The 17,151-nt window shown below is 42.1% G+C and overlaps 1 protein-coding gene across 2 annotated transcripts; it reads left to right on the plus strand.

The window, feature by feature from the left end:
* On the plus strand, nucleotides 1-5,341 carry HTR3C (5-hydroxytryptamine receptor 3C). 2 transcript variants are annotated; one of them, XM_032875485.1, is made up of 9 exons: nucleotides 1-108; nucleotides 1,383-1,549; nucleotides 1,978-2,022; nucleotides 2,754-2,863; nucleotides 3,179-3,348; nucleotides 3,675-3,835; nucleotides 4,194-4,398; nucleotides 4,615-4,830; nucleotides 4,947-5,341. In XM_032875485.1, the coding sequence occupies exons 1-9, from the start codon at nucleotides 42-44 to the stop codon at nucleotides 5,147-5,149; spliced, it is 1,344 nt and encodes a 447-aa protein (XP_032731376.1). In that variant the 5' UTR covers nucleotides 1-41; the 3' UTR covers nucleotides 5,150-5,341. The 2 variants fall into 2 exon arrangements, with proteins under 2 accessions (XP_032731376.1, XP_032731375.1); XM_032875484.1 differs by lacking the exon at nucleotides 1-108 and having other exon boundaries at nucleotides 1,262-1,549.
* Nucleotides 5,342-17,151: the final 11,810 nt, after the last annotated feature.

Raw genomic sequence — 17,151 nt, forward strand, 5'->3', positions numbered from 1 at the left:
GGCTCCTGGTGAATCCCCAGAGAAGAGGCCAGAAGAGGAGGATGGAAGGGGGGTGGCCTTTGGAGGGGGGAGTCCTCCTCTTCCTCATTGTCAGCCTTCTGCTTCCAGGTAAGATGGGGCAAGAACAAGGAAAGATGGGAATGCTGCTCTGGGCAAAATCCAGAAACCCTCTCATTCTCCAGAACTAGAGAGCATCTAAAATAGCTGGGTTAAACATTTTCTTTCTCTGTAGGATCTATGTTATGGCTTCCTTGGAAACAGACAAACAACCCATTTCACTGATCAGTACACATAGCCCCCTCTCCCACTTGCCTGACTAGGTATCTACCAAATCCTTCCCTTTGTCAGCTCTCCAATGCCTCCCCTTTATGGTGTCAAACCTTTCCTTTCTACCAAGATATAGTCACTATGAACAGGGTGGTTTGGGTTCTGGTGACAGGAACGTAGCTCTTTTCCCACCTCACTCAGGAAGATCTTGCAGAGGAGGTGATGGAGAGGGGAAAGGATGACATTTTCTTCCCCTGCAATGTGTTTCTCCTTGGTTTGGAGGTGTACCTTATGAATTAGCTGGCATGGGGAGTAATGGACGAGGCACAAGAAGAACTTTCTGGGCTGTAGTTACAGGAATCACTGCAGAGTCACCTGTGGCTGGGAGGCGGGTGAGAGGGCCTGAAGGGCTTCTACATGTCATTGCCCAGCTCCACCAGGCACAGTGAGATCCTCTCAGAATGGTGACCATGAGGCTGGCCCCCATGGATCTTAGAGGAAGCCACTGAGCAGGAGATGGGCACAGAGTGCAGCACATGCTGGGTAGTCAATAAATTCACATTCAGGGCAACATGAAGTCCCCACATATCTCAGGTCACACTCAGGTTGACTTCTTTCCAAATTTTTCCTTCCAGGAAATGGGAAAACATGAAAGCAGGAGGTGGACATTAAGAAACAAAATTTTAGGGACATTTTGTTCAATGACTATGAGAACAAGTCATAATAGAGCTAGAAAGAAAACAGTAGGGTCAGACAAAAGCCAAAACTTCAGGGTTGGGACTATGGAAGGAATAGGACTCTCCAGAGAGGCTGTTTGCATACAAATTTGGGTAGGCTTTATATGGGAGTAAAGCACAGGAAGAGGTCTGAGCCCTGGTTCAGCTTACCACATCAACTTCCCCCATTTGCCTATCAGACCAGCCCATGCTCCCCAGCCTTGGCAGGAAGGGCTTGGCCTTCAGAAGTCTTGGCCCAGGAAGGAGGGGCTCACGTGCCTCACCCCATGTCCACATTTCTTTCTCTGCAGAGAAGCTCTCAAGCCTCAGCCCTGGTACTCTTCTCCCTTAGGATACACAAAGCCCTATTCCCATCTCACAGGTCTCTCCTCTCTACAGGAAGGTCAAACAGTTTCACCATCAATTGCTCAGGCTTTGACCAGCATGGGGTGGACCCTGCTGCCTTCCAGACAATATTTAACCAGAAGGACTTCCGTCCAGTCATCAACTACAGTGTTCCCACTCAGGTTAACATCTCCTTCGTTTTGTCTGCCATCCTGGAAGTGGTGAGTTCTGCCTCCTGCACTCTTTGCATAGGCTGCTAGTAGGGAACAAGGACTCTTCCCCCTGGCAACCCAAACTTGCACTGGTCCAGTGACAAGAAATCCGTCCCCAAATGCTGTATGAGTCAGACATCCATCCTGTGGGGTGGAGAGACGTGAAAGGGAATGCTGCAGCAACATTTCTGCAGGGAACATTTGTCCTGAGTTCTGTCCCTGTAGGCAGATAAAACATATTTCCAATGGGTCCCCCTGCTGTTTTTCCCCCTACATTTTCCATGTAACCTGCATTTTTTGGACCCACCTTTCTTTTGAGACATGTGACTGAAAGGCTGAACAGTCACAAAGGACCACGTAGGAAACAAAGGCAAGAGCTGGACTGGGACCTGGTCTCTGGGCATTAATCATCCTGAAGGAGGACTTCTTTTTGTCAGGATGAACAGCTTCAGCTGCTGACATCATTCCTGTGGTTAAAGTTGGTACGTAAGTCCAGTTCGTTCTCTTCCCTCTTATTCCCCTTTTTTCTGGGCTTGTTTGCAAAAATCCCATTTGTTGAAATTGGCAGTGCCTGAGGGAATAGATAAATCCAACCAAAATAGGGCCCATGCTGATGACAAATAGCTTTTTGTCACACAGTTGCCAAACAAATATGAAGACGTAGATGGAAACTGCAGGAAGAAGTGGGCAGTACCGCTGAAAACCCCTAAGTAAGCTCCAAGGCCCCAAGGTATTCAGCACCCAGTTTCAGATTTTCCTTGAGTGGGAAGTGGAAGGCCAGCCTGACTTTGTTAGCTAGAGAAGGGGGACATTATCACCAGGAAGAGAAGAGGCATCAGAGCTTAAAAGGAAATGAGGTTAAAAAAAAAAAAAAGTTACAGACATAATAATATGCAAAGTATGAGTTTATCTGTGTAAGTAAAAGTGAATGCTGGCATACGTATTAATTTATTTTCTAGAAGATACTCAAGAGACTGTTAATAAGGAGACCGGTTGGGGATATGAGCTGTTAGAGTGAATTGAGGAGAGAGAAGCTTGCTTTTTATGTTATAACTTTCTGGAATGGTTGAAATTTTATCATATGCCTATAGTACATAGATTTCGGAAAAAATACACAGATGTGTATATATATTTAAGGGAGTGGAAGGGTTGATGTTGACATAAACTATCTCCAGCTTCAGCCATCACCATCCCTCTGTGCTCTGGGCTCTAGATCTGGAAAAACCCATTCATCAGCTGGGATCCAGAAGAATGTGGTGCCATCAGTAAACTCACTGTGACAACTGAGAACCTGTGGCTCCCAGACATCTTCATCGTAGAATCGTGGGTACCAGGGCCAGGGAAAGCTGGAGCGGAGATCCTTCTGCAAAGAGCAGGCCAGGGTGGCATAGGGCAAACCAATTCAGCAGGGCCACCAAAAACTTCTTTCAGACAGGAGCACAGTCACGGTTCATCAATGGTCTCTCATTTCTAGAAGACACTTCTTCTAGAAATGAGAAAGTGAGAAAGTGATGAGCAGAAAAGATGGCAGAGTGACCATAGTAAGCAACATTGGGAAGCCCCCCCGCTCCCTTAAGAGAGAAGCTTAAGCTGTTGTGAAACCCAGAGCATCTGTCTCTCTCCCCTTCTACCCCGTAGCATGGATGTGGATCAGACCCCAGAAGGCCTCTCTGCATATGTGACCAATGACGGTCACATCACGTATAACAAACCAATGCGGGTGACCAGCATCTGTAGCCTAGACATCTTTTACTTCCCCTTTGACCAGCAGAACTGCACGCTCACCTTTAGCTCTTTCCTCTACACAGGTGGGTCATGGTGGGGGTAAAATGAGATCAACCAGTGGATCAGTGAAACAGCACACACAGCAAGGTTATTTTTTAACTGCCTAAAAAGGGACAGTGGAGCATTTGCTGATCGGGGTGTGTGGGTGGTGGGGTAGAGGAGTTGAACTTAGGAGGAGACAAGACTTCTGAGAAAGCCCGAATTGAAAGGAGGTGACTGAGAAGCGAGGAAGCCATGTTACTGGGCAGCCAGAGAGAGGGAGCTAAAGCAGTTTTCTAGTTCATCTCTCTGAGTTCTGCACAGAGCAGGTGCTGAACAGTGTGTTGAATGAATGTTTGTCTCCCTGCAGTGGAAAACATGCTGCTGGGCATGGAAAAGGAAGTGTGGGAGATAGTGGACAACTCACGTGACATTGTCCGCACGCAAGGGGAGTGGGAGCTCCTGGGCATCAACAAGGCCACCCCAAAGATGTCTGTGGGTTCCAGTCTTTTTGACCAGATCATGTTCTATGTAAGCCCAGAGACTGTGAGATGTGTCCGTTCCCCTTATCTCCCTCATCAGATCTTTCCAAATCCCAGAGCCCCTCACATCTTGTCCCAAGACCAGAAAGCCACTGGGTGCCACAACCCTCACAGCTTTCCTCTCTCCCAAGTCCCCCAGAACAGGCCCCTTTTTGAACCTGCCAGCTCTGGCATAGGTTTTCTTTAGTGGGTATGGCAGAGTCTTCTCAGGCATGTGAAAGCTGCTTCTCACCCAGCCCCAGAAAGAGCCCTTGTTGGGTTGAGGACACTAAGGGAGGAAGGGACTGGAATTATCCCTCAGCCTCCCCTCAGTGCTAGCCTCACCTAGTTCTCTGCTCTCCCCCCAGGTGGCCATAAGGCGCAGGCCCAGCCTCTATGTCATAAACCTCCTGGTGCCCAGTAGCTTTCTGATTGCCATCGATGCCCTCAGCTTCTACCTGCCAGCAGAAAGCGAGAATCGTGCCCCATTCAAGATAACCCTTCTTCTGGGCTACAATGTCTTCCTGCTTATGATGAATAAACTACTTCCCGCTAGTGGCACCCCCCTCATCAGTATGCCCACCTCCTCATTGTTGGAAAGTAGTGGGGGTGGGGAGGCAGGGGTAGGAGGCAGGGCAGACAGGTGCACTGGCTAGATCTGCTGAGGCAGCTAAGGCAGAAGGGAGAAAGCAGTCATCTCAGGAAGGGCTCTCTATGGGAGACAGAGAAAAGGGGGGATTGCTGATTCTTCTCGGCCACACTCAGGCATGCTCCTCACCCCCAACACAGGTGTGTACTTTGCCCTGTGTCTGTCCCTGATGGTGGTCAGCCTGCTGGAGACCATCTTCATCACCTACCTGCTGCACCTGGCCACCACCCAGCCCCCACCCATGCCTCGGTGGCTCCACTCTCTGCTTCTCTACTGGGCCAGCCCAAGGAAATGCTGCCCCACTGCGCTCTGGAAGGAGAATGTGAGCCCAGGCTTCACGCCCACTCACCTACCCGGTAAGGAAAATCTACACTGTCCATACTCTCTACACTGGGCCCAGCTTCCCCAGTCCCCCACTTCCCCAATCCTGTCTCCTTCCCACTTCAGGGCTGAGTCTATGTCTTCTCCACAGGACCGAAGGAGCCAGGGCAGTTGGTAAGGAAGGAGCTGGGACCCAGACAGGCAGAGCTGAATGGAGGCTCGGGACTGACAAGCACCCAGCTAGCTGACCTATGGGTGCAGTTCAGCCACATGATGGACACCTTCCTCTTTCGCCTCTACCTGCTCTTCTTGGCCTCCTCCATCATCACAGTCATCATCCTCTGGAACACCTAGGACTTGAATTCTAATGGTGCAAGATCAAGCCAGTGATCAGGTTTCCTCAGCTTCAACTGACTATCCTAGACCCTGTTCCTCTGCTCCAGTTTATGTACACAGTTCCAAATATGCCATGATCCCTGCTCCAGGGCTTAAACAGAACCTCTGCAGACCCTCTCAGAAATATGCCTATATTGAGGTGCCTGGGCGGCTCAGTCAGTCAAATATCTGCCTTTGGCTTGGGTCATGATCCCAGGGTCCTGGGCCCTAGGCTCATATCAGGCTCCTTTCTTGGTGAGGAGCCTGTTTCTCCCTCTCCCTCTACCTGCTACTCCCCCAGCTTGTGCACATGCTCTCTCTCTCTTTCTCTCTCTGTCAAATAAATAAATAAAATATTTTTTAAAATAAAGTAAGAAGTTGGCAAAGTGTTCTTTTAAAACAAACAAACAAAAAGAAATAGGACTATATTTCTAAAACTTAATGAATTCAGAATTTACACGTTTATGCTAGAAATAGAACTTTTACTAGAAAAAGAAAGCTTTATAATAAATGACTGGAAATATTTACAAAAGAAAATAAAACAAAACAAAACAAAATCTAACTCACTTACTGGTGTAGAGGAAAGGGATTAAACCTCTTTTTAAATATAGGCTAACATATTTATTTCTTCTTTTAATAAATATTTATTGAGCACCTACCATGTGCTAGGCACTTTCTGAGTGCTGAGGGTATAGCAGTGAGCCAAGCTGACAAAAATCTCTACCCTCACCGAAGGCGGGTGGAGACTGACGATAAAGAAGATAATAAGTGAAACACAGAGCATGTGCTAAGTGCCAGGGGCTGGAAGCAAATTATAGAAGGAGGAATGGGAAATGGAGGAGAAGGAGATTGCAGGTTTAGGTGGGTGGCCAGAGAAGGCTTCATGATAACTTGCTGTCTGGCTGGCGCCTATGCGTTACTCCAGAGAAGGACCAGGAGGAGCACAGGTGTTGTTATAAAAGGATGTCCCTTGACAAATGGACACTTGGGGATGAATCAAACACAGCTCTATCCTCAAAGAGCTTGTGGCCCAGCTGGACAAGTAAAATATATATGTTAAATAACTGCAATTAAATGGGGAATCTGTTTTTAAAGTTTTGATTAGTACCATTGAAAAGAAACTGCTGTGAAGCTCATAGGAGAAAGGATTGTTCTAGTAGGAGCAGAGCTGTGGTTCTCCATCCTGTCTGTCCATTGGAATCATCTGAGTAGACTTTTTTTTTAGATTTATTTATTTATTTGAGAGAGAGAGAGAAAGAGAGAGCACGCATGAGTGGGGGGGCAGAGGGAGAGTCCTTAGGCAGACTCCCTGTTGCGTGTGGAGCCCTACACGGGGCTCCACATGGGGCTTCCCACAAGGCTCGAACTCACAACCCATAAGATCATGACCAGAGCCGAAACCAAGAATCGGATGCTTAACTGACTGAGCCACCCAGATGCCCTGAAGAGAGTTTGAGGTAATCCTAGCGCCCAGGCCTTCTCCCAGACCAGTTAAATTAGAACCTTTGGTGTGGACCCTGGCTTTGGCATATTTGAAAGCTCCCCATGAGATTCTAATGCGCTGTCAGAATTGAAACCGCGGAGCCAGCAGAAGATGCCATATTAACCTGGACTCTGAGGATGACTAATACATGAACAGAGGGAGGACTTGCTGGGACTGACTAATCACAATACACCTCTGGGGTCACATTACTACCTGAGGACACTGGGATCACTGCAGGTGGGGCCTCGGGGGCCCAGGGGTATGTGCAGCAGTAGCTGAACGGCAGGATCCAGGCAGAATCACGACACACTCATTCTCATGGTACTCACATGGCTCAGGTGTCCAGAACAAACTCATAAAATCATCTACCAGAAATAGCCACACAATAGAACGAAGAATAGTGTAGGCTCTTTGGAAAACAATTTGGCAGGTCCTCAAAGTGTTGAACATGGAGTTACCCTATAACCCAGCAATTCCATTCCTAGGTACATGCCCAAGAGAAATGAAAACATATGTCCACACAAAAACTTGTACACAAATAGTCATAGCAACATTATTCAAAGTAGCTAAAACAACCCAAATGTCTATTAACCGATGAACAGATAAATAACATTTTTTATATCCATGCAATGAAATACGATTATTTGGCTTCAAAAAGGAAAGAAGTACTCATACATGCTACAACATGGATGAACCGTGAAAACATTATGCTAAGTAAGAGAAAAGCCAGTCACAAAAGACCACATATTATATAATCCCACTTGAATGAAATGTCCAGAATACAATAATCTATAGAGACAGGAGGAAGATTAATGGTGGCCTAGGACTTGGTGCAGAAAAGGGCAGGTGAATGAAGAATGACACTAATGGGTGCAGGATTTCTTCACAGGGATGATAAAAATGTCCTAAAATTAAACTGGTGATGATTGCGTAAGTGTAAACATACTAAAAACCATGGAACTATATACTTCAAATAGGTGAATTTTATGGTATGTAAAGTATATCTCAATAAACTTGCTAACAATAACAAAAAATACATAACCCCACCCCACAGTTCTCTGTGTCTACCGCTTCCTTCCTGTTTGTTCTCTCATTCCCCTGCTCCCTGCTGCCAACTCTCTGACTCTCTGACTCCTGACTCCATATATTTTGTTTTCATCAATGTCTGTCCCTGGCCCGCCTCCACCATCATGACTCACCAGAGCCTAGGGACGGCAGCTCCCCACTCACCTGTCAGCTCTGCATGCTTCCTTGATTTGGAAATCACTCACGACTTCGGGTCAGACACAGTTTCCACCATCCCTAACTACATGAAACATTCACCAGTCAGACCAACTCAGAGATCCCTGAAAGAAGATGGGAATTCAGACATTATGTACATGGGTCACACCAGCAGGCTCAAGTGAGAACCTCGGCCTCTATGGACCATCTAGTCATCTGATCCTCAGAGGAGCACCATGGAATGAGTGAAATGAGTGAAGCACTCATTCACTCATGCATCCAATCTTTACTAAGTGCTTATTTATGTCATAGACATTTTATCTAGGAGCTGGGGATAAACAAGACAGATAGGAGGTGCTAATTTTCTCAGGTAACAAACTGATGATTTCATAGGCTGATAATTACTCCAAAGAAAATAAAACAGGGTAATAGGACAGAGAGTGACACACAAAGAAATAGGATGTTCTAGGAAGGGGTCTCTAAGAAAGTGACACTTGTACCAGCTGAGAAACAGATGATCATAGAATGATGAGATATGTCCTCAGATTCGTACTGATGTATTCATATGGGGAGGCCAGGATGAAACATGATAGACAAGCACTACAGTTATAGAAGTAGATCTGGGTAACCAAGATCTTTGGATGAACAAGGTGAGAGATTGGAAAGAGGTCCCATATTGATTATTTTGATGCTATTGTGTAATGTTTAAGGATTGTGAGGGCAAACATTTATAATCCACTCAAAGGGTTTAGAACAGAAACTTTGAGATGGTTTTGATCTCAAAAACTATTTTACTCACCCATATATATAGCCTTACTCAAAAAAGAACTGGTCCCTGGGGAAAAAAAATATATGTTTATAAAAAATAAAATTAAAAAAATATATATATATATAAAAAAAAAGAACTGGTGATAATATAGAATTAAAAAGAAACAAAATTAAAAGTTGCAGAGAAGTTATTGCTAGAATTGCTTACTACATACTTTCTATATACCATATGAGAGACTATGAGTTTACCCATTTAATTATAAAACGATGTTCTATAAAGTTTAATATAGGTAATACTTTTACAACACTTGTCTTGATATTGTAAGTTATTTAAGCAGTTTCTATTCTCTGAAACCATGTCACCAATGCAGTGTCACTACACAAACAGATTTTGAGGGCATATGTATATATCCACTTCAAGAGTAAGATAGACACCTGAAACACACAGCAAAATTACTTTTGATGCAAATGCATCACAACAACATCCTGAAGGGGAGAATCAAACAGTCCACGTGAGGTTGGATAGATGATGAAAAAAGCTAGAAGTTGATTAAAGAACATGAATAGCAATTCTACCGCTGCTGATGCACTAATAAGAAAAAGCCCCAGAGAGGTACCTGGGTGGCTCAGTCAGTTAAGCGTCTGCCTTCCGCTCAGGTCATGATCCCAGGGTCCTGGGAGCAAGCCCCATATCAGGCTGTCTGCTCTGTGGGGAGCCTGCTTCTCCCTCTTCAATTCCCCTGTGCTTGAGTTCCCTTTCTTGCTATCTCTCTCTGTCATAAATAAATAAAATCTTAAGAGAAGAAGAAGAAGAAGAGGGGGAGGAGGAGGAAGGGGAAGGGGAAGGAGATGGAGAAGGAGAAGAAGAAGGAGGAGGAGGAGGACAAAAGGAGGAGGAGGAAGAGGAGGAGGAAGATGGAGAAGGAGAAGAAGAAAGAAGAAGAAGAAGAAGAAGAAGAAGAAGAAGAAGAAGAAGAAGAAGGAGAAGAAGGAGGAGGAGAAAGAGAAGGAGAAGGAGAAGGAGAAGGAGGAGGAGGAGGAGGAGAAGGAGAAGGAGAAGGAGAAGAAGAGGAAGAAAAAAGAAGCAAAAGCTCCAGAAACAGGTAGGAGCTTTGTGACTTTCTCACAGTCTGCAAGATCATAGTAGAATGCCAAATTGGAATCTGGAGGACATTGAGTAATATGCAAGTTTTAGTTTACAAATGCCTCATTTTTAGCTCTCCTGAATTAACAGGTCCTTAGTGATGTGTAAAGCTGAAATGAAGTCTTGAAGGAAAGTGTTTGTCAGCCCTTTGGGAGATCCATACTGCCCTCTAGTGGGCACCCTACTCAGCCCCTTCTGAGATGGTTACCTTGGGATGTAGGCAGAAGAACATACTATGCAGAGTGTACCTACATTATCCATATTTTCCTGACTAAAATTTGGACACATTGTCAGGTGATTTGTAAATGTGAAAAGGCCTAGGAAAACCTATAAGTGAAATTATGTTCATAGACTTAGTGAATTGCCTTTATTAAAGAACAAAGTTACATGAGTGGTGCTTGGGTTGTTCATTTGGTTAAGTGTCTGACTCTTGATCTCAGGGTCATGAGTTCAAGCCCCACACTGGGCCCCACACTGGGCTCCACACTGGATGTGGGGCCTACTTAAAAAACAAAACAAAACAGGGGCTGCCTGGGTGGCTCAGTGGGTTGAGCCTCTGCCTTCGGCTCGGGTCGTGATCTCAAGGTCCTGGGATCGAGTCCCACATCGGGCTCTCTGCTGGGCAGGGGGGCCTGCTTCCTCCCCCCTCCCCTCTCTCTCTCTATTTGTGATCTCTCTCTGTCAAATAAATAAAATCTTAAAAAAAAAAAAACAAAGTTACATGGAAAGAAATATGAAAGTTGCAAAAACAAATAAACCAAAGAATACATATCAACATGTACATTGACTGTTGAAATCAACAAGTTGATGAACTATTATTCCATCTGTTCTCACTGGGCAAGATTTCTGAGTATTAATAGGTCTGAAGTAAAATAGACATGTAGTGGCTTCTACAGTTTTCATGAATGAAAGATTGTTATTTTAGGCCTTTCATTGTTTTGGACATAGAAAAGTTTTTTTTTTTCAAGATTTTATTTATTTATTTGAGAGAGAGAGAGCACAATCAGGGGGAACAGCAGGTGGAGGGAGAAGCAGGCTCCCCGCTGAGCAAGGAGACCGACTGGGGACTTGATCCCAGGACACTGGGGTCGTGACCTGAGCTGAAGGCAGATGCTTAAATGATTGAGCCACCTGGTGTTCCCACCAAGTACCTTCTATATGCCAAGTCTATCACATCCATTATCTCATTTTATCCTCACAACAATTCTATGAGTTAGGTGTAAACATTATTCCCAGTTTGCAGATAAGGACACCAGTTAGAAGGAAGGTAAGATCCTTCCCGGGGATCACACAGCAAGTAAATGATAGAACCATTTTGAACCTAATTATGTCTAACTCTTACCCGTATGTTTTAATACATGTAGGTCATTGCCAAGGAATGCATAAATAATAATTCTTGAATAAACTAAGCTCTAGACTCTTAATCCAGAATGATCTCCACCAAAGGATTCATCCCACCTCACTCTATTTCATAACTCTTAACCTCTAGGTGTCAGTCTTCACTGTAGCATCCACCAGCCTTTGGATTTTGCATAGTTCTCAGGATCTCCTGGCCTCTCACTGGGACCCTTAGAAACTGGCTTGTTCACAGACACACACACAAATGAATGCATGTGTAACTGGTGAAATCTGAATAAGCTATATGGGTCACACTGTTTAAAGACAATTTTTAGAAAGAAGAAAAATCATGACTCTTACACAAATACAAAAAGGAATACATATTGAAGAATTGATTGAACTCACATACTAGGAGAGAACCAGACAAACGTTATAACTGGTTCAAAGGAAAAGTCAAGAAGCACAGATTTATATGGAGTGAGATACTGAGTTGCAAATAGAGGTTATGTCTACTGGAACTCTACAAGACAAGGCAGAGTTTGCACACTGACAATGTTGAATTTTACTTGAGCCCTGTGTTCCCAGAAAACACCAACGGTTAAGAAATCTCCCCAATCCTTACCTTTCTGGGATCCCACCACCCTTTTGTGTTCTGAAAGTGGTGACACTTTCTCGTGACTCCTGTAGGCCTTACAGATGTCTCCCTGTTTACTTGTGACAAGACCAAACACACTTTTCCCCTTTTGCCTGAATCCACGAGCAATGCAAGACATAGATCCTCCAACTCCCTGTTCTTTGTCACATGAATGATTAACTGAGATTAGAGCTGTTTATCCCCTGAAAGGAGTGAGACCCAGAGCTAAACATTTCCTATTTAATTGACTGAGATTTCTGATTATGAAACAGTTCAAACTGTATATCATTCCACCTATAACTTGTCCACTTCTCTCTATTAAAGGTCTAAGGCAACACTACCCTGCCAAGATACTCTTTATGAATCTGGGTGATCTCCCTGCTACAGGAGCCTAAAATAAAATCAATCTTCTTAATTGTTTGGTTTTGTCATTGGCAATATTCATCAGTTACCTGCAATTTAAAGAGTTCATAAATAGCCCAGAGAGAGACACAATGCATAATTTCTCATTGAAGTACACATTTTTTCCTATAATCTCCTCACTTTGATCCAAAATAATCTCAAAGAAAGATTATTCTTTTTTATTTTTATTTTTAAATTAACATATAATGTATTATTTGTTTCAGGGAACAAAGGAAGATTATTCTTGGTCACAAATAAAGCTGGTCTCTAACTTCACTATTTACATTGGTGCAACAAGAGTGATAATTTGCCACTTAGGTCTTCTTAAACTTGCTTTGCTGAAAGGCTTCTCAAAAAATCTCAAACTTACTTTTAAAAGCCTCTGAAGCTAGATAGTTGCACCAAGAAGTCAACACCAGAATTCAGCTGTGGTAGCCATTCGGTGAATTTGTCTCTTCTTGAAGTTCCCCAAATATCCTAAGATTCCTGGGTCTAACAAGAAAGTGACCTTACCCACCCAGAAGCTGAGAACCTTCTAAGTCAGATACTAACCAATTTTCCTGGAAGGGTTTGTAAGCATTGGCTGCATAAAGTCATCCTAGTTCCTTAGATATGTCTGGCCGTATATGATTAAAGGAGCATCTTTCTCAAATATAACACTCCAGGCAAGGCCTTGGTTGCATACCCAGTGTTTCCAATTATGTCCTGGTAAAAAGGACATATTCTTCCTGAATCTATGCCAATAACTATATTTTCATGAAACTATGATAGTTATATTGTGATGAAATTAAGAATATTCAATAAAAGTTTCTAAATTTTAGAGGGCTCAGGCAAAGAGAACAAGCTATCATTCACAAATGTTTTATTTCAGTGTATAAAAGCAGAGTATGAAAAAAAGCAGAGTTATAATTATTAAATTGTTATGAGTTATAGACAGCTTAAGAGGAAAGAAAAGGGGCTTCCTTAAATATCCAGAAAATAGACATTATGAAAATATAAATAATAGTTTAAGCAAAAACAGTAATCACCCTTCATCAATTCATTAGTCCTATATAATTAATTCTTGTTTCAGTGGATCTTGGGCTAGCAGTCTTATGAACCCATTGGCTTCTCTACAGTTCTAGAAATCCTGGCTCAGTCCACCAGTATGGTCTCAAAATTGTTTAAGCAATGTCATCAGAAACCTGTACCCCAAAGCATGTGGTATAGTCCTTTTCCACAGAATTCTGGAACATTCCTTCGTGGAAAATGAAGTATTCTGGCTTATAGTTGATTGAAAAGCTTTCAGGGAAGCATAAAATAAAAAAACTATCTGTATATGACAAGCAAAAATTTTTTTAGAGAGGGAGAGAGAGAGAATCTTAAGCAGGCTCCACGTCCAGCACAGGGCCTGCCACAGGGCTTGATCCCACCTTGAGATCATGACCTAAGCTGAAATCAAGAGTCAGAAACTAACCAACTGAGCCACCCAGGTGCCCCAAATCTACCATCTTAGCCATTTTTTTAAAAGTAGGCTCCACACCCAGCGCGGAGCCCAACATGGAGCTCAAACTCTTGACCCTGAGGTGAAGACCTGAGCTGAGATCAAGAGTTGTACACTTGGGGCGCCTGGGTGGCTTAGTGGGTTAAGCCTCTGCCTTCGGCTCAGGTCATGATCTCAGGGTCCTGGGATTGAGCCCCACATCGGACTCTCTGCTCAGCAGAGAGCCTGCTTCCCCCTCTCTCTCTGACTGCCTCTCTACCTACTTGTGATCTCTCTCTCTCTCTCTCTGTCAAATAAATAAAATCTTTAAAAAAAAAAAAAAAGAGTTGTACACTTAACCAACTTAGCCACGCAGGCTCCCCTGTATATGACAAAAAATTTTAAATGGTTGTAGTTAGTCTACTAGCTTATTACTGATAACTTTAAAAAATGAAAGCGCAGATAATTTTGAACTTTAAAAAATGAAAGCTCAGATAAAAATGAAAGCGCAGGATTCATTACAAGAATTACGCAAAATGATAAGGAAATTGGGTTGTTTCTCTGGCAGGCAAAACAAAATAATAAAGTCAATCTAAGGGCATCTGCGTGACTCAATAGATTAAGTGTCTGTCTTTGGCTCAGGTCATGATCCTGGGGTCCTGGGATCGAGTCCTGTATCAGGATTCCCAGCTCAGCTGGCAGCCTGTTTCTCTCTACCTGCCACTCCCCCTCCTTGTGTGCTCTCTCTCTCTCTCTCTCTCTGTGTCAAATAAATAAAATCTTTAAAAAGAAAAAAGAAAAAATATTGAGACATAACATATAATAATCCTGACTTTATATATCATATATATACCAAGATTTTTGTAAGAATACACCAAGAACATATCAAGAATGTCAAGAGATTCAGTAAGTCTCAAGTAAATCCTAAACACCTGTATATTAATTAAACTACATAGATCAGTGATATGAATACCCAGTTGAAGCCCAGAAGAGGCTAGATACAAATTTAACAAGTAAAAATGTGACCAGCTGCTAGTATTAAAAAGAAATAATAACTGAAATTGTGACCAAAGTCTCCAACCACTTAACCAAGAGATCTGCTGCCCTCTCCTGGAGGCCAATACCCCATGACTCAGTTCTGGCTTAAAGGAAAGAGGACACATGCAGAAACTTTAGACTTATTTTTGCTTTTTCTCCCTTTCTTCCTCTTAAAAAAAATGAGGTTAAATTCAAATAAAAATAATACCTCAAATAATAATATTTTAAATTATTTATTATTTTTATTATTAACATATAAATAAATAAAACCTCAAATTAAAAATGTGGTTAAATTAAATTAAATTTAATTTAATTTAAAATTAAATTAAATTTAATTTAATTTAATTTAAAATTAAATTAAATTAAAATTAAAGAGCTCCTGTGTACACTTCACTGGGATTCCTCAGTTGTGTATACTTTCTAAATCACTGAGAAACAGTTGCAGAATTAATGACACATTAACCCTGAATATTTCAGTGCATATTTCCTAAAAACGAGGACACTCTACTATACAATCACAGTACAACCATCAACATCAGAAAATTAACATCAATCCAAGATTACCATCTAATCTATAAGCCCTATTCAAATTTTGCCTTTGTCCCAATAATGTCTTTTATAGGTGCAGGATTAAGCCCAGAAATACACTGCATTTAGCTTCAGTCTCCTTCAATCTGGATCAGTTTCTCAATCTCCTTGTCTTCTGTGATCTTGACATTTGTGAAGAGTACTGCCAATTATTTTTTGAGGATTGTCCCTCAACGTGTATTTGTCTAACATTTACTTATAATTTAAGCATTTTTTGCAGAAATACCCCAGAAGTGATGCTGGGTTCTTCTCTGCATGTCAAGGAAGTGCACAATGCCAATTTGTCCCTTTACTGATGATATAAATGTTAACTAGTAGTTAAATGAATTAGTTGATTAGTAGTTAATTAAATTAGTAGTTAATTAGTAGTTAAAGATAATGAGCAAGTGTGGCATGCTTATTAATTAATAGGTAACTAATAAGCGTTCTGCAGAAAGATGCTTTGAGACTGTGTAATTATCCCGTTCCTCATCAGAATGATTCTTGTATGAATTACATATTTAAGGATCTTTACAAAATCATTCTTTTCTAGTTCCATCAATTCTTTAATGCTTATTCATTGGCACTCTAATGTAAAGTAGACTTTTCCCTTTTATTTTACTCATTTATATCAGAACATATTCATGGGTCCTTATGTCTTTCAAAGAGTTAAATCCACTATTATCAATATTTGTTTTGATGCTCAATTGTTTGGACTTTCTCTAGACCAACAAAGAAGAAAATAGTAGTTGAGGATATGGCAGTGCCAAGAATGTGGGGGAAATGACCACTCCATTTGTGAAGACCCTTCTGCCAAAGACCAGCAGAAACATACAGGCAGTTAAACAAGCCAGCTTTACTACTCATTGCAACAAGGAAGAACAAAAATCTTAGGTAACCATGGGATTCTCTCAATGAAACATAATTACAAAGAAACTGTTACAGGATTTGGTCTTCCCTTGGGTGGTTTGGGGAGAGTATAAAGAAGCAAGGATCTGTTCAAAATTGAATACTGTCAGAAATCAAAGGAATGATTGCATAAGAAATAATAGCCATTCGTTTAGCAAGAGAGGGGATATTTGGTATTTTGTGGTTTTATATAGGTATCTTGTATGTGAGCAGACAAAATTATGAAGCAGCCTTGTTTTGTCTGTTCTATCTTGGTCTCAGGATAATCATGTCTGAGGTTGGTATTCCGTAAGATGGTTTAAAATGAACAGATGGCCTGTGAGTGTTAGATCACTTCTGGACATCAGAGGCTGCTTCTTATTTCTTTCTCACACTGTGAGAATGGGAGGGCATGACTCTGCAATGTCCCACCTCAGCATTTTATCAGATTAGCACAGCTCATAACCCAGCATTCTATAGCCATACGCATCATTGACTTTGTAACTTCCCGAAGTGGAAAAAATGAACATGCTTATATTGCCTTCATAGCATATAAAATAAGAAGCAAGGGAGTGTGAAATGGGTGAAGGTGGTTAAAAGGCAAAAACTTCCAGTTATAAAATAAGTAAGTCATGGGGATGTAATGTACAGCATGGTCACTACAGTTAGTAATGCTATACTGCATATTTGAAAGTTGCTCGGAGGATAGATCTTTAAAGTTCTCATCACAAGAAAAAAATTTGTAACTGTGTATGGTAACATGTTAACTAGACTTATGGTGGTGATCATTTTGCAGTATATCAAATAGCAAATCATTATTTTGTATACCTGAAACTAATACAGTGTCATGTGTCAGTTATTCCTCAATAAAAACAAACAAACAAACAAAAACAAATATATGACCTACCTTAACAAAAGAGGGGAGAAACTTACAAAGGGGTTCCAAGAGCCTAGCCAGTGGTAGGACTGCCCAAACAAAGAAAATTCAGCTTTATGTTTAAGATCACATTCTCTAGAGTCAGGGTTCACCTTCCAA

This window comes from Lontra canadensis, unplaced genomic scaffold (genome assembly GCF_010015895.1).
Source record: "Lontra canadensis isolate GAN:19392208 unplaced genomic scaffold, GSC_riverotter_1.0 scaffold56, whole genome shotgun sequence".
NCBI lineage: Eukaryota > Metazoa > Chordata > Mammalia > Carnivora > Mustelidae > Lontra > Lontra canadensis.